This window comes from Cupressus sempervirens, chromosome 5 (assembly GCF_028749045.1).
Source record: "Cupressus sempervirens isolate cs-2001-9-10 chromosome 5, ASM2874904v1, whole genome shotgun sequence".
NCBI lineage: Eukaryota > Viridiplantae > Streptophyta > Pinopsida > Cupressales > Cupressaceae > Cupressus > Cupressus sempervirens.
This window is the reverse complement of record NC_143122.1, coordinates 11,745,970-11,771,319: the sequence shown is the minus strand read 5'-3', so window position 1 is coordinate 11,771,319 and position 25,350 is coordinate 11,745,970. Positions and strand designations below refer to the sequence as shown.

The window sequence follows — 25,350 nt, the reverse complement described above, 5'->3', positions numbered from 1 at the left end:
CATAGTTAATGCCAAGTAACACAGTATGTGTTGAGCACTAGTATTTCAATTGTGCAAGCTATTAGAATTGTAGAGATTGATGGGTCGGCAAGGGTATGAGCTGAGAAGTGATCTGAGATCTGCAAGATAAGTTGTATATTGTAGTCAAGTCAGGATTTTCTAATACTCTCTAGCAATTGTATTAGATCTGAAAATCCTATGGACTTAGGTTGGCCTAACAGCCATTTGTAAATCCTTTAACAGGGTGACATTCCAAGTGAAAGTTCTAAAGTCCTCTAACTAAGCCCACTTCTAACAAGGTGGTTAAATCCTCTAACAAAGTCACATTTGACAGTGTGTTATAAAACTTTAATAGGGTAGGCCTTTCATAGGGCATCACTTTAGAAGAGTGAGAATTGAGTAGCATGTTACTGGTAGTTTTTCCCAAATTGGGTTTCCATGTAAATCACTGTGTCATGTGTTGATTTCTTATGTGTTATGCTTGTATGTTGATTTATAGTAACTTACTGATTAGAAAAGTTAAAGCTTGGATGAATGAATGATTGAATGGGCTCACTACACTTAGTGAAAAGTTTAAATAGGACATCTAGACTTTGAATAATTGATTCAGACCCCCCCCCCCCCCCCCCAACCTCTCAATTATTCTAAAAAAATTCTAACACATCGCATGTCAAATCTATTTCCAATGCTAAAATACTAGTCAACTAGTTCTCATCCAGATCACCCCACATAAAATCAAGGGAAGCACGCCAAGTATGGACTTAAAGATATTGAGGCTCACTATTCACAACCTCCTCACATCTAGATTCTACATGACCAAACAACATTGGATTGGCTTCATATGTAAAGACACTTCTAGAATTATAGACGCAAAAAATTGGAATTCTTACCAAAATTCAATTGAGAAATTAAACCCAATCCATATAATAGGAGTAATTCGAAACAACCAAGGACTTTAGGATGAAAAGAGAAAAACATATTTTAAAAAACTGAAAAATCTCAATTGATCCTCACTTTCAAATAACTTTCTATAGAATAAAACCCAAGGATTCCAAAATAACGTTCAAAGATTATACTCTTTGCAAGATTCAAACTCTGAACATCCCAAAAACTATGAAACTATCTTGGAAACATATGAATCTTCCCAAATGGAAATTTTTTTTGTGGGGTGGCACATTCCAGTTCAACACTCTACCTATACATAGATGAAAATTGGCCAATTATAATTATATGTAACCAAAACTAAATATGTTACTCAAAGTTCTCTCCAATTGATGGCAATCAATGTATATCTTTTGTAGATTTTGGGTAAGTGTAACATACACACCTTTTTTTTAATAAATGCTAGCTTCAATTGTAAATGAGATATGTAACATTTCCCTTTTCACTATCTAATCACATTATTAACCAGATCTTGGAGAAGGCAAGGTGAGAGCATATGGTGTTCAGGAAATAGGATCATGATCAACTAGAACAAACTATTTAAAGGAAAGAATCAAGTGGCAAGCTCTCCATGACCACCTATTCAATGGGATGTGTTGTAATACTAAAAGAAAGTAATCTTCTACTTGTACAATGGGAATCACAATGACACTTCCACTTACTGTGATATGAATATCAGGATTTAACTGTGTGATTTTAACTATGATGAGCTTAAGGGGCTTTCTAATGAATGGTTCATAAGGCACAACACTTGGTGAAGGTTTTGCAAATGGGGTTGCAAGCTTTGGGTTTAACTATGGAGGAAACTCTGTAGTTAAGCGCGCTTAGGCTGGAGTAGTACTGGGATGGGTGACCTCCCGGGAAGTCCCGGTGCTTCACCCCTGTGAGCATCACCTAGATCCAATGAGTGCTAAGTGTTCCATTTATTCTCATGAGAGATGGATTCATGTTGAATCACTACTCATGAAACATAGGTCATCGAGTTTGACTCAAAAATCACACAGTTAAATCCTGATATTCATATCACAATTTGACTAGCTGTAGAAATTATCTCCTACTTATCAATTGATGAGCTTAAGGGGCTTTCTAATGAATGGTTCATAAGGCACAACACTTGGTGAAGGTTTTGCAAATGGGGTTGCAAGCTTTGGGTTTAACTATGGAGGAAACTCTGTAGTTAAGCGCGCTCAGGCTGGAGTAGTACTGGGATGGGTGACCTCCCGGGAAGTCCCGGTGCTTCACCCCTGTGAGCATCACCTAGATCCAATGAGTGCTAAGTGTTCCATTTATTCTCATGAGAGATGGATTCATGTTGAATCACTACTCATGAAACATAGGTCATCGAGTTTGACTCAAAAATCACACAGTTAAATCCTGATATTCATATCACAATTTGACTAGCTGTGGAAATTATCTCCTACTTATCAATTGATGAGCTTAAGGGGCTTTCTAATGAATGGTTCATAAGGCACAACACTTGGTGAAGGTTTTGCAAATGGGGTTGCAAGCTTTGGGTTTAACTATGGAGGAAACTCTGTAGTTAAGCGCGCTCAGGCTGGAGTAGTACTGGGATGGGTGACCTCCCGGGAAGTCCCGGTGCTTCACCCCTGTGAGCATCACCTAGATCCAATGAGTGCTAAGTGTTCCATTTATTCTCATGAGAGATGGATTCATGTTGAATCACTACTCATGAAACATAGGTCATCGAGTTTGACTCAAAAATCACACAGTTAAATCCTGATATTCATATCACAATTTGACTAGCTGTGGAAATTATCTCCTACTTATCAACTTCCACTTACACTGGGAAAGTTTAGAGGCACATTTGGTTGTTTAGTGGGAAAGCCTATACAAGTCTTAAAGTAAATGATGAGTTTGTGGACATGTCTGCTTGTAGTGGGAAATTTTCAAAATATAGTGGCATAGTCACTTTTCAATGGGAAAGCTTATTCATTGCTCAGAATAAAGAAAACTCCTTCCACTTATCCAGTGGTGGGTGAATCTAATGAATCATTTACCAAGGGAGTAATAGAAACCAATCAACTCAATGACATTATTAACATCCAATGTCAAAATTTGAATATCTTAGAAAAATATATCTTTGATGGTATAGCATTCAAAAGGGTAATAAGTTTACTCTGCATTCATTATAATCCCCAAATAATTGTTGTAATGAAGTACTGATACAAAAAAAATACTAAACACCTCTCCAAAAGGACCCAAAATAATGAAACCAATTCACCCATTTGGAAACTAAAAGTGTACCTTATTTGGCTGACTAGGAATCCATCATAGGTCTACAAAGGGACTGGCAACATGTTGTAACAACTTGGACAATGATATATCAACCTAGATAGTTCACCAACACAAATTCAACATATTCCTTTATACGCTCCCAAACTTAATTGAATATCATTGGAAATAAGTAATATTACTTTGATAATTATGATCAAAACAATATAGAAACATCAATATCAATTTACTCTATGCTAAATTGCATGGAAACATGTTACCACACCTAGGTGACTCCATACATCAAGAAAATGGTTTTAAGCTTGGGCACTTTGCCTGAGCGAGCCCATACCTTTCCTCAACCATGGGACAACCAACAAAGTAAAATGGTGTGACCTAGCTTAAATGTGCTTCCACACCCTTCAATGATGTACAACATGCAAAAACCTAATAAATGATGTTCAAATAGTAGATAAATAAAGCACTTAAATTTAGAGTTAAACCCACAAATAGAAAACTCGCAAATAATCTGTGACATAAATATTCACAAATAATAGATTAGTTACGGGGGTTTTGTCCTTGAAACTAGAAACCTTGAGAGGAATTTCATCCTCAAAAGATTGTGGAAGAACCCAAGCTCATTCTTGCAATGTAACAATTGTTGGTCCATAGTCTTTACAATATTTAGCCATCTTCACATAGGTAGTTCCTTTCCTAGTCAATGCCCGTACAACCATTTTATAATCAAATCGAAGTTCTCTACCTCATTCCATAGCCTTGTCATAGTCTTTGATACATTTCTCATACTACAAAATTAGTAGACAAATTATCAAGGACATTCCATTCAGCATGAAATGAAAAATGTAGCCAATAATTGCCAGAGTTCCCAAAAAATAACATTACATTAAAAATGATTAATTCCTCTAATCTAATCCTCTGACATCTCTGCTTACCCACTCTTGAGAAGCATGTCATGACCTACTTCCAAATTTTACTCATTTCAAGTTTATAGACTAGACATAAATTGATCAACTTCTCAACTACAATTAACAACCATAACATTTTTCAGCAATCAGATATTGTGTTTGATTTGCCAACAGAGTTGTTCCCCTCTAATTAAAAAAACCTTTCACGTCTACTCATCAACCATGTACCAAGACCCAACTAGAATCATCCCCATCACATCACAATTACAATGACTCACCCAATATTTTTTGATTAATTTGATCATACTTGATTCACAAATGGAGTTGATTCTCTCTAATTAGAAAACCTTTCAAGCCTACTTATCAGCTATTTACCAAGAAAGTTTAGGGACAAACATTCTTTACCCCAAATCATTATAGATCAGACTAACAAAATAGTTGCACCACAATATAATTATCAAGTACAAATTAAACTTATTCCCAAAAAAATATTTTTAGATAATAGCTTGAATACAATTCACACTTCTGTATTCAAGGGTTGAAGGTGAAAAACAAAAGATAAAAGTCCCAAACAAAATTTAGTGCAAATAAAATACGAGTGAAAAGGGCCCCATAATCCCACAAGTTGTTATAGAAGGAGAGTTAACTACTCTGGAACTTACACATATTTATCTTTACTTATATATTTTTATTTCCATAATCTAGTGAAAAAACTTAGGTAAGCATGAAGATGGGATTACATCACAAGTATTATCACACAAACAAATATGAAACATTGATAGAAGTTATAGTACATACAAAAAGAAGCTTGACAAAAAAAATTCAAACGGAGCAACCACTTGGCATGGCAAACATTAAGGAAATTAATAATAGAGGGGCCTAACATTATGGATCCCTAGTATAACATCACATTCAAATCTATTGATCCCTAAGTACAAGTATGCATAGAATATGTCCTAAGCATTTTAAAAGCTCAGTAGAAAAGTCTTTGGCTTCTACATTCTCTTTTTGCATTAAACTATTTTTTTCTAGTCACTACAAAAATAGTGACTTCCTCTAGTATGAACCTAGTAAATGCTTTCCACACATAAAGGATAGATAGCTTTAAAAGTTGAAACTACTTTAGATTACAAATCAATACACTCAATCAAAATCAACATATCTAAAAAATGAATTCACATCACCAAACCTACTATTCCATTTCTAATTTCTAAGCCTATCCCAAAAAACTTTAAAATAGTTTAGTACAAAACTCTACATGTATCTTCTACATCTCTAAGTAAACAACTGCTTTGTTAGTGAGAAAGGAAATATCCTCATCATCAAGTTCCACTACTTTTGTATAATGATGAATGGTGGTTTCAAAATATTTTTTGTTGTATGTCGCATTTCTTGCTTCTTTTTCCTTCTAAGAATTTTCCTTCTATAGTTTTTTCTCTTTCTCTTCATTAGGAATATCCATTGGTTCTGGCTCTGGCTCTGGCTTTGGTTCTAATTGGCACTTAGGTCCTTGCTTGGCTTGTGGTTTCAATGTGGTTTTGTCAAAATCCATACCACTTAGATTAGGGAAATCTTCATCAAATGGTGCAGTATGCAAGTTTACATTCAATAGCACACCCAATGCCTACATCATTTGTTGGTATCATATTATTTGGATTCTTTTGAAGATCTTGCATCATCCTAACAAAATTTGGTTGTTGCAAAAATAATCTTGTTTTTGGATCTCCTATTAACTTTTCCCATAACTCTGGGCCTTGAAATATGTTTCCAAATGGTGAAGCTGATGGAAGACTTTGACTCGATGCCTGTGCATCTACAAGGCCTAATTTCAATCCTTCATTGGTAGGATCAAGCTCCAATCCTTTTTTGTATGCAGAAATAGCATCATCATATTTTCCAAGACCAACATATGCTGCACCTAATCTGTTGTAACCCTTGGACCAATCAGCCTTAATTTCAATAGTTATTTTTGCATCTTGAAGAGCCTCATCATACTTATGTAGTGAAGCATATACCACAGATCGGTTGGAATACAAAACATGGTTACTAGGAGCCAAATCTATGGCTTCAGAAAAATATTTAATAGCTTCCTCATAATTTCCAAAAGAAAATGCAGCATTCCCTTTTGCTTTTGCATCATTAGCCATTTTCCTCAAGGGAGTCAGTTTTCTGCACTAAGCACATAAATCAAAATGTAAGTAAGGGAATGCAATAAGATTAAACCTAAATATAAATGTTGAGTTTATACACCAACTATAGATAAGGTAAGCCCGAAAAACTAATGGAAAGTTGGAATTTCATAACAGATAAACATTGGAATAGAATTATAAAAATGAAATGCAACTCCAAGATCAATAATTTTCCAAATGATTAAAAGTTGTTAGTAGCACCCTTATTAGAAGACTAAAAGTGTGCATAGTTCTAATGCTTGCTATAATTTGTGGCCCTCAAAATAACAATTACGTGGATACACATCAGAATAAAACAACACCAGCTAAAGAGTAAAATGCCATCCAAGATTTCATATTTAGTCCACCCAATCACAAAAGAAAAGACTACAATCCTTTGTTTCCCCACTAAAGAGATTAATGCTCATGTTAATATAACTGTATACTCATAATTTTTCCTGGTACTTGAATCTTTAAATAGAATTTCTAGATTTCTCCAGTATATGGGTACAAAGAAACAAACAAATAGATTTATAAATGTAATTACCAGAAAAAAGATTTACAAAGTTGCCATTTATAATTTATACAAAGCCCCGCCATTGTATTACATTTTTTTTTAATCAAAAATAGAAAATCCTAGCAATTTCATTTCTACCTTCAGTGTCTTGAATGAAAACTAACTCTAGAAATAAATAAAGACTCTAGAATTAGACTTAATAGAATCCTCTTCTACAACATCCAATGTCTATGATCCAAGCATGCCAAACAAATTCTGAATAAACTATGGCACTATTTCTGCAGTTGGTGTTTAGGCTTCAGCATTACTAATATAATAGAAAAAGGCAACTAACACTAGTTCAATCACACATACTGAATGGGAAAATGTACAATAGCAATCAGAAGCTAAAGCATGTTCCCAAGCAAGTTATTATCTCATGGGAACTTAATAGGTGCAATGTCAACACAAAAATGTTGGAATTCCAAGAATCTTCAGTAAACCCACTCTACTTACTTTCTCAATCATTTGATTGAGAACCTAGAAGCATTGCACTAGGGATCGGTATAGCCTCAATAAGCCATAAACTACAATCAATAAACTATAGCACTGAATATTTTGTAGACTGACTCTCTCTCTCTCTCTTTACACACACAATGATGAAAATCTCTTCTCTACTATCTACTAGTTGAACCCTGTGGTTTATTGGCTCTTAATATATCTATGATGTGGAAATGCCCCTTAGTTTCAAAAAAAGTAATCTGTTTATTGTTTTTCTTCAAGTTTTCACGTATTTTTGTAAATCCCATTTTTTCTAAATGCCTACTCCTCTAGTTTACCAATTTTTTCCCAAAATGATGTATGCTTTTATGATTTCAAACCCTTATATTATTGTTAAAATAGACTTAATTCAGGGGTTCCTAATATATCAATCCAAACAAAAACAAAATAACTATATGAGTCCCAGCATCAGACCCAAACAAAAATAGAATGACCATAGGAGCTCTTACATCATGGAAGCTCTTACCCTACACTATGAGTGACCTCTATAATCAAAAATCTATTTTAGGAAATGCTTAAATCTATGTTGGTATGTTAAATTACCCCTTATGTAATGAGAATGCTTTGTTATGATTATGCTTCATTGCTTCATTATAACAAATTAGATATTCATGGGGTGTTAGAATTATTGGAAAACGTAATTAGTAATTAGCGATAGTTCAATAAAATGGTCAATTGTAAATTTGATTTTGAGTTCAAGATTGGGTTGTTAGTTATTATTAGTTATATAAAAACCCTACCAAAATCTTCTTGTTTTATATATAGCTAGTTGGAATACAATGGTCAATCTTTGTGAATTTTCTTTTGATTTAACATTTTTTTTTTAAATAAATCATTTAAAAAGAGGAATATAGAAGCTTCGATGTGCAACATGGGTTTATCTACCACTAAGCCATTATGCACTTAAATTAATGGTGAAGGATCTTGTTTTGATGGAAAAAATACAAATAGTAGCTAATAGGAGAATAAATTCATAGTATTTGAAGAGAGAAGAAACTATAGAGCAACTAATATTTCAAGACTGCTCAATGGAATTCTAAGATTATGCAAGCTTACATAATGGGAAGTGGTTTTATAGAATTATAAAGGGACTTGATTACTCCAACAATTCCTACTCTAAGTTGCCAAGAAATTATTTACATATTAAAATCAACCCCACGCCAAAGAACAAAGGATGGAAAATTAAGAGAAATGAAAAGAACTTGGCACCTGTAAATTAACATGACCAACTACAATAACATAGATTCCCTGATGAGAGATGTGTTTTGATGCCCAATTATTTATCACCACCATTCCAACAAGGATTTCATGAATGTGTTGCCATGTTTAGATTGCTTCAGACAAATGAAGTAAATAGAGAAAAATTTGCATTACCTATGGATGGTAGATTCAACTACCTCTACTGAGCATCAACTTGACCTTCACTCCCCTCTCCTTTTCCATGTTGACTACTCTATTCAATGTTTAGCCCTTGACTCATAATTAAATGTGAATGTGTACATAAAATTATGGTTATAAAAGCAGCTACACTCCGATGGTTACAAAAATGTGTAGTTTTGATGATGTAATCTATATGTTAACCACCAAAGTGCTTGTGTAATCTCCAGGTGGGAAGCAAAGGATTTATCATTTACCTTGAGACATTCTCTAGCCATGTCTGAAGAACATACAACTAAAATAGGGTGGCTACCAAATTTGAGATGCATAATAGGGCCATAGATTGATGAAAGTGAGTGTAGAATTGTGCTCTTGCAGCTCTCGTGCTCCAAATGGAATGCCTGTGTAGCTCCCACACACGCTCTGTGAAATTGCATAACAATAAACCCTAACTTGCCCCTTTTTTATTTTAATGTGTTAAGCTCATGTTGATTGAAATTTTGACCAACATGGGCATGGATGAAAAAAAGAAGATGTTTTTCCTTGCATATTCTGACCAATTTGACCCCATTTTAATAGATAGTGAAAAAATTTGGTCTAAAAATGGGGTCAAATGTACTAGTGATACTTTTTGTCTTGCCTATGGGTCTTCTATTCAATGGCATAAAACCCTGTTAACCTCATAATGGTTTTTGACACTTGAGTACCAACACACTTAAACATATTCCACATTGGATGTTGAGTACATCCTGCATGCTGAGTGATCTTCATGTGCCAAGTAGTTATCAGATACCGAGTAAAGATCAGACACCGAGTGAAGATCAGATACCGAGTAGTTATCAGATACCGAGTGAAGATCAGATATCGAGTGAAGATCAGATACTGAGTGAAGATCAGATACCGAGTGTTAACAAGTGCCGAGTGTTAACAAGTGCCGAGCAATACAAGGTGCCGAATGTTAATAGGTGCCGAGTAATACAATTTTGTTAAGGTGCCAAGCTATCCAGGAAATAGCATGTGCCGAGTATTAGCAATACTTCAAGAGCCGAGTAACTCAGTAGATCAGCATAAGAGTTTGTAATTGCACAAACTATGATGCAAACAATTTTTACAGCTGACATAAGGTAAATCTCGAAGGATTTAATGATGAGATCAAATCTTTTATTTTTCCTATGAAATTTGCATGCAGCCAATAAGAAAAATGCTAAAGGCATGCAACCAATCAGCAAAAGATAAGTATTGAGTGAAAAATGAAGATTGAATATGGATTGTAGATCCATACCTAACCCTAAAGTTTCAAATGTCTTTATAAGGAAGATAAAATTTCATTGTAGAGGAGATGAGAGGTATGAGAAGACATACAAGGGTTTGCAAGGAATTTTATTTTCAAAAGCAAGGATAATCAGATAAAAAAAAAAAGGGATCAAGATAAGAGAAAGCAGAACAGGTGCCTACAATTAGCAATCAAGGATTGTAATCAGTCAGGTTCATGATACCTAATACTCTCTAGCAATTGTATTAGAATGAAAATCCTATGGTGATAGGTTAGCTTAACAACTATTTCATAAATCCTTTAACTAGGTGATTAAATCTTTTAACAGGGTAACACTTCATGTTAAGTGTTTGAAATCCTCTAACCAGGTCACTATTAACACAGTGTAAAGCCTTTAACAGGGAAAACCATCAGAAGTGGTTGAACAATATTGTTGCAGTAATTTTTGTGGGTATCATCCCCACCCCAGTTTTACCTTCTTATTCCTGGAGGGTTTCTGGGTTACCAAATTCCAGTGTTATAAGTTATTGATGCATGTGTTTAGTTATATGCTTATTTGATGCATTTACATGCATGCAATTTACTTTTAGTTAAAAGTTTTATTGGCTAAAGTATGATACTTATGATTCACCCCAACCCCCCCCTCTCATAAGTACTCTTTCCATATTTGAATATTCCAACAATTGGTATCAGAGCTAATCCAAGTTCTCACAAAGAAAAGCCTAACAGCTTGGAGGAAAAGATCTAAAGATGGAAGCTTTCAAACTTGGAAAGATTATTGAAAATCAGGTGATAGATGTGCAACTTGCTTTGTATAGCTTGGAAGAATTCAGAAACAAGTTGAGAAACTCATTAAAAAAGAGGAAGGATCTAGCCATAGCTGAAAATGATATACACTACAAGGAGATTGATACCACCAACATATTTTCCAGTGGACACACTAACGAGTTTGATGCAGCAATAGCATAACTGATGGGGAAAAATAAAATTCAAGTAGATGAGATAAGATCTCTCAAGATGGAACATGAATCACAGGCCATAATGATATGTGAAATTACTGAACACAAGAAAAGAGCAGTTGAAGACAAAGTGATGTTGGAAAATGATAAAAGAAATCTTGCAAACAGACTTGAAGAAAAATGTACTGAACTAACAAGGATCTCAAACATGCAGATGGATACACTTGCCCAAATGATGAACCTTCATCATGAACTCAATGTAAAATATATTGAGATCTCCACCTTGAAGATGCAGAATGAACAAATACAAAATTAATTGAACAGAGAAAAAGAGGTAGCAAAGAATCTCAATAAATCAAGTGAAGCCATCAAGTATTTTGAACAATTGCTGAAATCACCAAAATCTGCCCATGATACATCAGGACTAGGATACAATAGCACTGAAGTTGGAGAATCATCAAAAAGTGCTGAAAAAAGAAGTGACAAAGGTAAGAATTCAAAACCCACTTGTCATTATTGTAATAAGAAGGGACATATATCTAATGTGTGCAAGAGTAGAAGATTCAATCAATCAAACATACCCAAAAGTTTTTGTCACAAGTGCAACATGCAAGGACATATGACACAAAATTGTAGATCCAATGTCACAAGGACTCAGAGATTTGATGGACATTGTTATAATTGCAAAAAGTATGGACATAGGACATTTGAATGCAGATCAAAACCTATGTGGACATCAAATCATCCAAAAAAAATAGAAGGGAATAAAAGTCATTATCATTGGGATTACAACACTAGGTACAGTTGTCACTATTGCCAAGAATATGGACATATACCAAAAAACTGCATAAGAACACATTTCAGAGAAAACTACAAAAGATGGTTGAATCAAACTACATGCTTAAGTTGTTTGAAAACTGGTCTTATTAGCAGAAACTGCCCTACAAGATCAAAGGCACCCAAGACTGAAGATAACAAAGGAAAACAAAAGATTGATATTAAAAAGATAAGAGGGCAAATGAATAAGACTTGGAAAAACAAGGAAGAGTGCAACACATCAAGTGGAGGGATCACTTCACCCAATGGGTCAAGTGATCACACTTCATCAAACTAAGCATGAGAAGTACACAGGACTGATATACAAATCTATATCACACATCAGTCCCAAGACAAAGAAGCTAAGCAAGGTATAAATCTACATGAAACAAGATGTCAAAACAAAAACTAAATGTTGTTGTCGAGCTATCTTTGGATGCCGAGTTAAAATAGATGCTGAGCTCCCAATAGCGACCGAGCTGATAACTAATGCCGAGTTGAAAACTCCAAAGGAAGCCGAGAAAAGTGGAAGTATAGTGGAAGCTGAGTTAGGTCAAAATTTATTCAGAAGCCGAGTTGGCAGTTGAGCATTCAATGCGATGAAATTAGGGTATATTATCGCGATTTCAATCAGTTTTTCGCATCGCGATCAAGAAGCAAAGGAGAAGAAAGAGAGCTGAGTGACTTCATAGCAAGAATCTAGTGTTTCAAGCAAATTGCAACCACATTCAACACATTTTTCATCGATCTAAAGGTATTTTCATTTGTGCCGAGCTACGTAGTTTCATACCCATTTGTTGTATAAACCCTAGTTTACAAAAATGGCGTCAAGTTCAAAGAAAGTCGAGGAAAAAGAGTCATTTGAAGTCCAATTACTTTCAAATGAGGTGAAGCAACCTGATTTCTACCCTATTCCCGAAGTGGCCTACAAAAATGACCCAGCCAGAGCTCTCTCCCACATTCCCCCAAAAGTTGTAATGGTTCAAGATGTGAGGAAATGTTACAATTGCAAGATAGGAGCCCTAGGAGTTACGAAAATTAGACAAGCATATGATAAATTGTGTGTAGATGGAGTACTGAAAGAAGAATTCAAAATCGTAGAAAGAAAGGGTTTGACCCGAGTTTTAAGTTTTCCCACCGTATTCAAAACTGAATGGGTTAGACTTGTATTGAGCAGAATCCATGGTGGAAACTTGTGGTTAGAAGATATGCCCATCAAACTGACAAAGGAAATTATACATAAAGTAACAGGGTACCCAACCCTAGATCGGTACAAAACCCTAAGAAGTGAATCAAAGGATGTCATTGAAAGGAATACCGGTGCACAATGGAAAAAAAGAGGAATGACAATTCATACCATATAGGATCCTCTAGTTGAGTTTGTTGTTAGAGTCATTGCCCATAAATTCTATCAATCCAGTAGACTCAACAGTGTACCATGCAATGCAGTAGATGTGGGCTACAAATTGGTGAAAAAGGATCATACTTATGATCTTGCAGAACTACAATTGCAATAGATCAATGAAAACCTAGCTGCCATAAGAAGAACAAAGGACACACAATGCAAATTTGGAGCAATCCTAGTTTGCATATTATTTTATGTACAGAATGAATTTCATTCTTTTGGTAAAGTAGCATGGAGGAATGATAGAACCATCATTGCACAAATTAATGAATATATAGAGTAAATGGGAGAAAATTTTGATACTTTGATGACAAGCTATTTTGAGGATTTCAAGAAATCCATGAAGCAAAGGTCAAGGATACTAGCTTCATTAGTGGAAAAGCATACTAATGATATATGTTTCTTAGTTGACATTGATTTTACCTACATTCAAGCAGTAATACCAAGAGTAAGATGACTAAGTAAGATGGCTATGGCCATTTGGATACGAAATTAATATTGATGAGGCATCAGCAGCAATAATTGCATTATTGGCAGAAGAAGCAGATAAAAGTGCACCACATTTTGGCACTTATGATGTGGTAAGATCTAAGATAAATATGGAATTAAAAACTACTTCTACATTGAAGAAGAAAGATAAATTAATCAAGAAGATTAAGAAGAAGTTTGGCAAGGAAATTGAGGCTGAGGCAGAAGAAGAAGATGATGACAATGTTGATGAAGACGAACAGGAACAAGGGCCAATGGAACTAACTCAAGGTCTTGGAGAAGACAAGGAGGAAGGTGTAGAGGAAGAAGAAGCCAAGGAAGCACCAACTGAAGTCGAGCTAAAGAAGAGAAAGGCAACAGAACAGTCTTCAGATAAGCCTAGAACAAAGAAAGCTGCCACTCGATCACCTCAAAAGCCAACAACACGAGCATCAACAAGAGTCTCTACTCAAAAGGCTAAAGAGGAAGTTACCAAGAAGAAACAAGTCATGGAATCACAGGAAGAGTCGAGGAAAAGAAGAAGGTATGTGGCTCAACCTGACACTGATGAAGAAGAGCAAACTGAAAAGGTAAGCAATTCATCAATCGATATCTTATGTAAAAAGATTGCAAGTGGTGACTTGAATAATTTAAATAAAGTTGATTTTATTAAATTTAATAAAGAAGAACAAAATAAGATAGAAGAAATAGTGTATGGAATGATGGCACAATTCAAGTACACTCCACTTGAAATAGATGGTCAATTGCCAAAAGAACTGTCAAAAATTGTAGAAGACAGATGGCATTTTTGTTTGAAAATGGAGAAGGAGATGAGGGAATCAACCCTAGCCAGTGTATTGCTAGATTTAACTAGAGAACAAGTTAGCAAAGCAGTCAAAAGGCACAATAACAAGTTCACACCTAAATACAGGGCATTCTTCATACTCCAAAATAGAATGGAAGAGATTGTTCAAAGAACAATGAAATCATGGAAGAATTTGTACAAAAGGATTGAATATTTTCTTGAGGAAGAATACAAGGAAGAAGCTATTGTACCAATAGAGGAGAGGAGAAAAAGGAAAGAAGAAGAAGAAAAGAGAAGAAAAGAAGAGAGGAAAGAAGAAGAGGAAAAGAAAAGAGAAGAAGAAAAGAAAGATGGAGAGGAGGAAGAGACACAAAAACAGGACAAAATGGCAACAGCTGACCAAGAGCAACAACCAGAACAGAGTGTGCAAGACACACAATTGCCACCTCCTAGCCCTCCACAAGCATCCATCTCACCTGCAAAAACTGTGATGATTACTGATGTTCCTAATACTTCTGGTCAGAATATCAATCCATTAACTGCAGAAGATCTTAAAAGAATTCTTGACCAATCAACACAACAAGCAATATTGTGTACAGATCCAGTATTGGTCAGTATAGATGAGTTACAGAAACTAGTAGAAAATATAGTTAAAGATAAGGTGAATACACAAGAACCACCTTCTATCACAACTACCAGTAGTCAATTCGAAATACCAACAAGCATAATTGATGTCGCAAGACAAAAGCAAAGTCCAGATGTAGAAAAAGGTACAGAACAAATAGGACAGACTATTACATCTGATCCTATAGCACAAACACAAGGTGCACTTCCACAAATTACAATAATTGATCATGATAGACAGAAGGAGGAGGAAACAATGAAAACCCCTAAAGAACAGGAGGGAATTTAAACATTAATAAATTTGCCTACCTCAGGAACTCCTTCACACCAACCATTGCAAATTTTTGTACCATCATCTAGTACTACCAGAGTTGCAAGGGTACTTCACTATGGAGACCTTGAATTAGATGAGGAGATAGTCATACCGAGCTATGACTCAAAATCAATAACCATTGATCAAATCAATGAGGTACAGGATGCACTGAATAGAAGAAAAAGACAGGAAATACTCAGGAAGGAGTATAAACATAAGCAAACACTTTATGAGATAAAGGACATCTTTATGGATGCCTTCAGTTTTTAATCACCGGATGAGTCAAAGCATATCACAGAGAAATTAACAGATATTGTTGACCAGGTGACAAATGAAGACCTAGAAACCAATACAAAACTTATGGAATGGTCAGAAAGAAAATTTCAAGGGAAAGTGAATGAGAAAATATCAAGACAAATTACACTTTCACAAGTTGAATTGGCAAAGCTTATTGATAAAGTGAAGAAGGTACTTGAGAATATATTCTCACTGTACAAAAAGTTGTGTGATTTTTCATACTTCACACAAGAAACAAGCCAAAAGATACTGAGCTTGGAAAGAAATTTAAACATTTCAAGCATTCAACTACCAAGCGATCCAGCTCAAAGTGAGAAGCATTTTGCTCAATCGCTTCACACTCACAAAGAAATAGCTGTCTTAATCGTAGATGAGGCTAATATCAAGGCAAAATTAATACAGCTCCAGTCCTCCATTACCCCACATTTAGAGATACTCCATAAAGAGCAAGTATATGCTGAAAATGTTCTCAAGAAAGACTCAAATCTTTCTACATTAGATGGACTTATTCATCTTGTTGCCGAGACTGCTATCTGTTGGGCCCATTTACCGTTGCACCAAAAGCCATGACTGTTAGTGAACATGGAACACCACATAATTAACCACCTGTGGGCAGGGGAGCGCATTGCATCACCCAACAATCTCCCCCTCGACGCGCATACCAGGTGCTTATGTAGGTCAGGAAGGCACCAGGGAGATTTGAACCCATGACCAGGCCAAAACCAAGCTCTGATACCAATTGTTGGGCCCATTTACCGTTGCACCAAAAGCCATGACTGTTAGTGAACATGGAACACCACATAATTAACTACTTGTGGGCAAGGGAGCGATCCGCATCACCCAACACTATCCAGCATAAGTCACTAGAAATCGCCTTGAACAATTGGGATGCAGCTCTCAGAATGATTATGGAGGTAAATAGCACATTTTTGGCTAAATATGGTCTTAACCCTTAAACATTCTTTGACATAAGTATCAAAAAGGGGGAGATATAGAGGGGGTGATACAGATTAATGGGGGAGAACAGATACAAAGGAGGAGCTTGTTATACAGAAAAGGCACAATCAACTCAATCAACTCAAGGGGAGTTTCAAAATTTTTGAGGTATATATTGTAAGATTTTAAGTCACAAATTTTGATCAAGTTTTCTTTAAAAACTCTATATATATCAATCAGATTAGTAAATGTACTTATAAGGTCAGTTAAGTGTTTTTGTCACTCATGTCAAAGGGGGAGATTGTTAACCTCATAATGGTTTTTGACACTTGAGTACCAACACACTTAAACATATTCCACATTGGATGTCGAGTACATCATGCATGCCGAGTGATCTTCATGTGCCGAGTAGTTATCAGATATCGAGTAAAGATTAGACACCGAGTGAAGATCAAATACCGAGTAGTTATTAGATACCGAGTGAAGATCAGATCCCAATTGAAGATCAAATATCGAGTGTTAACAAGTGCCAAGTGTTAACAAGTTTCGAGCAATACAAGGTGCCGAGTGTTAACAGGTGCCGAGTATTAGCAATACTTCAGGAGCCGAGTAACTCAATAGATCAGCATAAGAGTTTGTAATTGCACAAACTATGATGCAAATAGTTTTTACAGCCGACATAAGGTAAATCTCAAAGGATTTAATGATGACATCGAATCTTTTATTTTTCCTATGAAATTTGCATGCAGCCAATAACAAAAATGCTAAAGGCATGCAACCAATCAGCAAAAGATAAGTATTGAGCAAAAAATGAAGATTGAATATGGATCGTAGATCCATACCTAACCCTAAAGTTTCAAATGTCTTTATAAGGAAGACAAAATTTCATTGTAGAGGAGATGAGAGGTATGAGAAGACATACAAGGGTTTGAAAGGAATTTTATTTTCAGAAGCAAGGATAATCAAATTTTAAAAAAAAGGGATCAAGATAAGAGAAAGCAAAACAGGTGCCTGCAATCAGTAATCAAGGATTGTAATCAGTCAGGTTCATGATACCTAATACTCTCTAGCAATTGTATTAGAATGAAAATCCTATGGTGATAGGTTAGCTTAACAGCTATTTTGATAAATCCTTTAACTAGGTGATTAAATCCTTTAACAGGGTAACACCTCATGTTAAGTGTTTGAAATCTTCTAACCAGGTCACTATTAACACAGTATAAAGCCTTTAACAGGGCAAACTATCAGAAGTGGTTGAACAATATTGCTACAGTAATTTTTGTGGGTATCATCCCCACCCCAGTTTTACCTTCTTATTCCTGGAGTGTTTCTGGGTTACCAAATTTCAGTGTTATAAGTTATTGATGCATGTGTTTAGTTATATGCTTATTTGATGTATTTACATGCATGCAATTTACTTTCAGTTAAAAGTTTTATTGGCTAAAGTATGATACTTATGATTCACCTCCCCCCCCCCTCTAATATGTACTCTTTCCATATTTGAATATTCCAACAAATCCTTTGTTACAAGCAATCTTTCTTGTCAGGCCCTCTGTGGTTGCACTAGTATGGGTCAAAATGGGCACAACATGGAGAAGTTTTTAAGTTCTTAGGCATTCCCTTTTCTTTTCAAGCCTCCTTGGTGGAGTTGTGGAATGATGTTCTAACGTAGATTGAGAAGAAGATGGAATATTGGATCACTATGCCACTCTCCCTTGCGGGAAAGTTTCAAATTTGTTCTAAAGTGCTATGCATGTCTACTACTCTTCCTATTGGGCCCCTTCCAAAGCTTCATACCTCAAGCTCAAGCATCTCCTCTGGGATTTTCTCTAGGCCTCTGATGTTGTGCATCATGACTTTCATAGAGCGGCCTAGGATTATTGTTATTTGCCCAAAGATTCTAGTGGGCTTGGGCTACTTTCTACTTGCAAGTAGGGGATTGCCCTTTGTGCAAAGTGAGTCATCTGGGCCCTCACTGGAGATGAGGCCTAGAAAATTCTGTTACGGCACTACATTTCTTCAAGCTTTTTGGTTAACCAACCTAACTAGAAGGGGATTCACTTTTAGACCCTTCTTTTGACTCCTAAACCTATTCAAATTTAGGGTACTTTTGTTGTTAAGAGCATTTGGAATGCCTGGGAAGCCCTTAAACCTTGGCTTCACTAGGAAGGTAAAGGGTTTAGAGATGGCTTCTCAATGAACCAACAAAACCTTTGGCGGTCTCCCTTGTTTGTTGCTCAAGCTATTCCTTTAGCTAAGATACAAGGAGCTAGTTCTCTACTCTTGTTTCGAAGGGGTATCAAAACTCCCAAGGATTTATTTTCCCAGGTTACTTTGAGCCTTCACTCATGGGAGGACCTACAAGTGCAATTTATGCCTATCCATGTAGATCAATAGATAGTTGATCTTCTAGTTTTTACTGTGCCTCCCAATTTGTTACACAAGTGTGGTATTTACTCATCTTGCCCATGGTGGAAAGATTGGAAGTGGTATCCTACCACTCCTATGACTAGTTGCAAGCTCAAGCTAGGGTATCGGTGGCTAGTGCCCCATCTTCCGATGGTTGATACTCTTAATCAATGCTAGCATTTGCATTCTTCCTATAAGACTTGGAGTAATAGATTTACAACTATCTAGCATTCCATTATAGAGCTAAAGATTGCTCACTTTGCCTAGTGCCTCCTCTTTTAGGGCTTGCCTTTAGGCCCTCGTCTCTGGCATCTAGGAGTCCTGGATCCTAGATGCCCTTTTTGTGGCCAGCCCAAGAGCTTCCTACACATTTTTTGGTTCTACAGAAGAGCCTAGAAATATTGGCTCTAGGTCTGTGACTTTTTCAAGACTTTTCATCCAGAGGATTTCACTTGGCATATGGTTGTGTTGGGAGATCTACCTACGCTTCCTTTTAGATATGTCCAAATTTGGCATTCTTTTTAAATGGACATTTTGTTTCCTATTTGGAAGGACCATAATATTGTTTTATTCTCTCACAGCTTTCTTGATATTCATGTTTCTATGTACTCTAAAGCATGCATATATGTAATAATGTCATGATACAGATTACACTAGAGGTGGCTCACCTGCAGGAGTTATTAGCTCATTGGAGAAATGCGCCATATACGGTTGCCCATATGCCTTCAAATGCTTTATTCGATGACTACACTCCTTGTAGTCATCAGTGAGGCTGTAGCAAATCTACACACCGCTCGTATACTCCCCAATCTCAGCCTCATCATCGCTCTCCCAATGGTTTTGGTGGTCGTCACTGCTCGGCCTTGCCTCCACAGAGGTTGGGCTCGAGCTGGTCCCTGGTGCCTCCTCATGTTGCCCCTGATGTGGGTTGGTCATCTACACAACGTGACCCCAAATGGGTTTTCCCTTGATTGGACTTAGTTATTTCTCCACCTAAATAGGAGGGAGATAAAGATGTTGATGATGGTTGGGCTCCCCCTAAGCCAACCACCAACCCTAAAGACTTTTGGGGTTTTGATGATAAATACCCACCCTCGACTGACACTACTCTTGCAGCCTAAGGGCTTTCTGTTTTTTACTTATATTTTTTTTTTATGAATAATTGTTAATCTGGTCTTGTACTATTTGAACTCGCAGGGTGATCTTATATCCCTCAAACCTTTTTTTTGTGAATGTGTATCTTTAAATTATAATTAATAGAAAAAGTTTATTCATCACAAAAAAAACAAAGAAAAGAAAAGAAAAAATAAAAAATAAGAAAAGAGTAAGCTCTTTTATTTTTTAATAATAAAACTAATAGACTACGGAGAAACTACTATAGCATTTATATGAATTTTGAAAATCTAAAAGCTTTCGGCACCCTTTAAAACTTAGTCACAAGGCCTAGTTGGGAGTATTTGTTAGCGCGAAACTGCTTTAAACGATGTAATTTCTGTTGCTTTTCCAGGCTTCCCAAAGCGAAAATATGAAAATAAGTTTACAAAACTATATTGCAATTTTGACGGTTGTCAGTGGATGTCTTCGTATGGGGGAGAATATACACAATTAACATCTCATCCGCTGTCTTTTTCAATCAAGTTCTTTATTAATGTAAAGAGACGGAAAAACTAATTTGTCTGCAAGTGAGGCTACACTTTGGCTATTCAATTAAGATTTGAATCCTTGATTTGAGGTCAGAACGACTGAGATGCCCACCATAGAAAGCGACTGTGTGCAGAATCTACACGGCCAATCGGTACTGCTTTAATTGTCTCAACGATAGCCCCAAACTTCTTATCATATTGTGTTCATCTTTAATTAGAGCCGGTGGCAATTGGACGAATGGTTTGTCTCAATTTTCAACACCATATATACTCGACATGTTCTTCCCTTTACTCACAAAGCATTCTCTCTTCTTCTGCTTTCTCTTATCTCGGCTGTACTTGTGAAAAAATTCCATTTGCCTTGATTAACAGGTCTGCAATGGCAAGGAGCAAGGGAAACCCCCAAGTCCTCATTGTGAAGCGAATAATAAGAGCTCTGAGTGGGTATTCCAATTCCATGAAGGTGAAGGAGGATGGATCTGTTGTTTCTTCAAAGAGGACAAGGCAGACGAGTTCGAGTTCAAGAGATGAGTTCTTGAGCAGGTTGTGCGGTGCCTTCGCTGCTGACGTCCCAAAGGGACATTGTGCAGTGTATGTTGGTAACGAACAATGTAGGTACATTATCCCCACTAAGTATTTAAACCATCCTCTTTTCAGGGAGCTACTAGATAAAGCTGAGGAAGAGTATGGGTTTGGTCACCAGATGGGACTTATGATTCCCTGTGATGAGGTCGCTTTTCAGGACGTGATGTCCATGTTGGGGAAACGGGTGTAGAATTACAAGAGGTGAAAGTGGATGAGCTCATTTTCATTCCTCCCTCAACAGAAACATGCCACCGGAAAGGCATTTTGTGACATAATAAGAATTAATTGTAATATATATAGAATTTTTATAGAAGATCAAAAATCTACAAACTCTTCAATCGACTGCATATTCTTCTTCGACTCTCTCCTCTTAACTTTTTGTTAATATCTCTTTAGATGTAATGTCCTAAACTATTCTGCAGTGTGGCATATAAGAAGGTTTTCTAATCCTTTCTGTTATAGATATATCAGAGTTTCTTGCTGTTTAAAAATGACTTAAATATGTTTGACTTAAAAAGTGTTAAACAGTTGAAATTATATAATTTTCTGAATCTAATTTATTTCTTATAGATGTAACATTTTAAAATAACTGTTTGTTGAAGTGTCAGTAGAAAAATGTAGGTGTTCATAAAAAGGATACATAGACATTAAGGAATAGTGAGAAAAAGTTTAAAAGAAGTTATGGAATTAGATTAAGAAAAGGTGAAAGGGGAAAATGAAGGGAATAGATTAAGAGTAGGGTAGGAAATATTGCAGATGAGATGTTGTGTAAAGGAGGCATGGAGGTGACGATTGTGTGATAAACTAACTAGGTGATGTGACAAATCACAAGTGAAGAACTCGCATGAGATTAATAGAAGCGAGTGATCATGTGTGAGAAACAAGCGAAAGCTAGAAGTGAGCAACATGGTTGTGAATAATACGAGAGACAAGATATTTAGACAAAAGTGCACAATCAAGGTGTTGAGAGAATAAATTGGTTGTTCTAAGTTCAATTACATTCATTCAATAAGACTTTCAAAAGGTCATGCATATTAGTATTTTGATTGGTGGAGGCTTGTTGAAGAATGATTTTATCACTAGTACCATACTTACTTTTTATTTATTTCATTGCTAAATAAGATTTACTAAGAAGAGGAAAGAGGTGTAATTTTATTTTTAGCCATGGATGTTCTTAATAGTTATAAAGAAAAAGAAAGAGAAAATATTTATATTATTGATATAAATATATGAAATTGCTAATATATAATTGTGACATGATAGTTTTAGAAATTTTTTGTGCTAAGAACTAATAATATTGATGAGTTGAAAGATTTCATTCAATCTATATTCAAAGATCCACTAAAGTTAAATCAAAGAAAATAATATCACTCACACACATATACATATACATATATACACATATAGACATACATCCATACACACACACACACACAAATAGACACATACATATATACACACATATAAGTAATAATTAAGAATTGGTATTATCCATATTATTTGTGTAAAAAAAATTATTAACTCATATATGTTGAGTTGACAGAGTACTCTGTACGGTGCCTCCCATACAGTGAACTCTCTTGTATGGTGAGCTCTCCCATACCATATGCAGTGGATTATGGTGCAGTACGATACAAGTGTAGTATGGTGATGTTGCATATAGGGTAGACTAGAGGTAAGTGGACTGATGTCATGCGGCTGGAGTGGATGCCAAGCACGAGAGCATGAGAGAATAGTGTCGAGTATGACCATGGTATCGTAGGGTTCTGAGTATGAGCATAGATCTATACAACAAGCACAAGTATGATGGGCATGGGTACATGGATGTTTCCAGTATAGTGATAGTTGTGGTGTGAAGCAGAGTTGGTTAGCTGGTTATGTTATGTGACAGTTGACATATCAAATTCCATAATGAATTGTATAGTGTATAAATCTATGCGAGATTCATTGATAAAGAGTGCTAAGTCTACAGTTGACAGCAATGATTGTATTGTTGTAGGGGTTGTGAAGACTGAGGCTGTGAGCCTAAAGAATAGTATCATAGTGGTAGAAATGGGATTGATTGTAAAGGCAATCTAAGCCTAAGTCTATTATTTGTATGTAATGTATTGGTAACTATAATACACAGGGTGACACTCTAGTTCTTGGCTAGTGGGTTTTTCTCAAAAGGTTTTCCCACATAAATCTTGGTCTGATGTGTTTTATATTGTGTGTTCCTTTATTTTTGTTCTTATTTTTCCTATGCATCTTAGTAGATTTGATCTTTATATAATTTCCCCTGTAAATCAACATTTGGAAGGCATTTTCGCTAGTATCTTTCCTAACAATATAAATTATTGAATTGAGAAGTAACACAACTTGTAGTGCCTGCCCCTAGTTCGCATTTTTGTTATCATGGAAGAACTCTGTTAGACTAGTTTTGTGATGACTATTAGTAACATTTTTTTGAGATTATCAGATATCGTTTCAGATTCAGTTTATTATATGATGTGATCATTTGGTATTCTATATCTCATGTATGCATGATGATTATTACAGTGTTTACAGTTATTAATGATTATTAGTTAGATGATTTATTGTCATATGTGTTTTCTTATGGATACTTACCCCATACTTGCATGTGTACGGTGTGTGTGTTTGTTTCTTATGTATGGTGTTTCTGATGTGGTTAAGGAAGGGAGTCGTAGTCACCTGCTAGTCAGGATCTACATGATGCACCACTTCCTGCCATTGTTTGTTTAGCTTAGTATATATTGTGTATGTACATGCATGGATTTTATGTAGGTTGCAAGTACCAGGTATCGACTTTCCTGAATTGCCAAGATGAGCGTACCCAATCGCACTATCTCAATGGTAAGAGAGGGGAGATAAATTCTCAGGTCCAAATTCCAACCCTTTAAGCCATTTGTCCTAATTGGAAATTGGGACAAGTATCTAAGTTGAGTACCTTCTGAATACATCGGATGATGTAATTCATGATATTAACCCTTTTGGTTTGATTTTGTATGTGTTTTGCTATAATGGGTTTTTCGTATTTTACTTTATGAGTCTTTGGTGTATTTTCTATTAATTAAGCCTAATTAAAAGATTTAATTAATGGTTTAATTTAATGGAAAATTAATATGATATTTTAATATTTATTTTATTTAATTAATTGGAAAATTAATTAAATAAAATAATTGAATTTGAAGATAAAATTTATAATTTTAAAGTTGAAATGTGATAATATTTATTTAAGTTAATAAATATTTTATCAATTAAGTTTCGAAAATGAATTTAAAAGTGGAAAAGATATTAAAATTATTAAGAGATTCTAGATTGCATGATGTCTGCATGTGATTAAAAGATAAATATATTAAGATAAAAGAAGTGGAGTTATTAAAGTGAGTGCATAAAAATTAATAAATTAAATTGGAAAGAGTAAAGCAAATATTAAATAAATTAATGTGCATTATTTTAATATTTATTCACATAGGAGTATGCGAGCTCTGGGGAGTTGTCATGTTGACAACATGAGAGTTTGCACTCTGAATATGCACATGTTGTCAACAACTCAGGAGTTAGCGCACAAATTAAGCACATGGTGCCTACAACCTTATGACTCATCTAGAAGGTTGGAAAAGACTTGTGCTTAGTTGTCAACACCTTCTGGTTGTTTCTAGAGACATTCTAGGTGCTTCCTGAGAGTTCTTTATATTCATGCACTCCTAGAAGCTTAGGGAGGGCATTCGGAGAGCGCATTTGGAGGACCCGAGAATGTGGGAGAAGGAAGGAGCTTGCTCTGTGGATTCTGATGAGAAGTGATTTAGCATTAGTGTCCAGGTAGACACTTGTGATTTTCGCATATGATATTTCGTTTCTTGCACATCCTGTCTTCTTCTTGTCTTCTTAATGCTTTATGAGGATTTTCATATCTTGGTTGTATGCATTTGTTATGGGTAGTTAAATTCTATATAAGAAATTTTCATATGTGTAGATCTGAGGAAACTATGAGGCTAGGGTTTTCAGATGTGTATGGACAAACCTATTTTAAAAAAATTAATGGGTGAATTTAGAGGACAATTATTTTGAGATATAAAAATCTGCATACATATACATACATACATGTATGTATG

At 35.6% G+C, this 25,350-nt stretch overlaps 1 protein-coding gene and 1 pseudogene across 1 annotated transcript; one reads left to right on the top strand and one right to left on the bottom strand.

Annotated features, from left to right (window-relative positions):
- Positions 1 to 3,812: 3,812 nt before the first annotated feature.
- LOC149554356 (hsp70-Hsp90 organizing protein 2-like) lies at positions 3,813 to 6,247 on the bottom strand (annotated as a pseudogene).
- A 14,648-nt stretch (positions 6,248 to 20,895) lies between these two features.
- On the top strand, positions 20,896 to 21,582 carry LOC149554355 (auxin-induced protein 15A-like). The gene has a single exon (XM_089833469.1). It carries the CDS (start codon positions 21,030 to 21,032, stop codon positions 21,423 to 21,425), a length of 396 nt encoding a protein of 131 aa, XP_089689595.1. The 5' UTR covers positions 20,896 to 21,029; the 3' UTR covers positions 21,426 to 21,582.
- The last annotated feature ends 3,768 nt before the right edge of the window (positions 21,583 to 25,350 follow it).

Coding starts and splice junctions, on each gene's coding strand:
- LOC149554355 (XM_089833469.1), top strand. CDS start 21,030: ATGGCAAGGAGCAAGGGAAACCCCCAAGTCCTCATTGTGAAGCGAATA.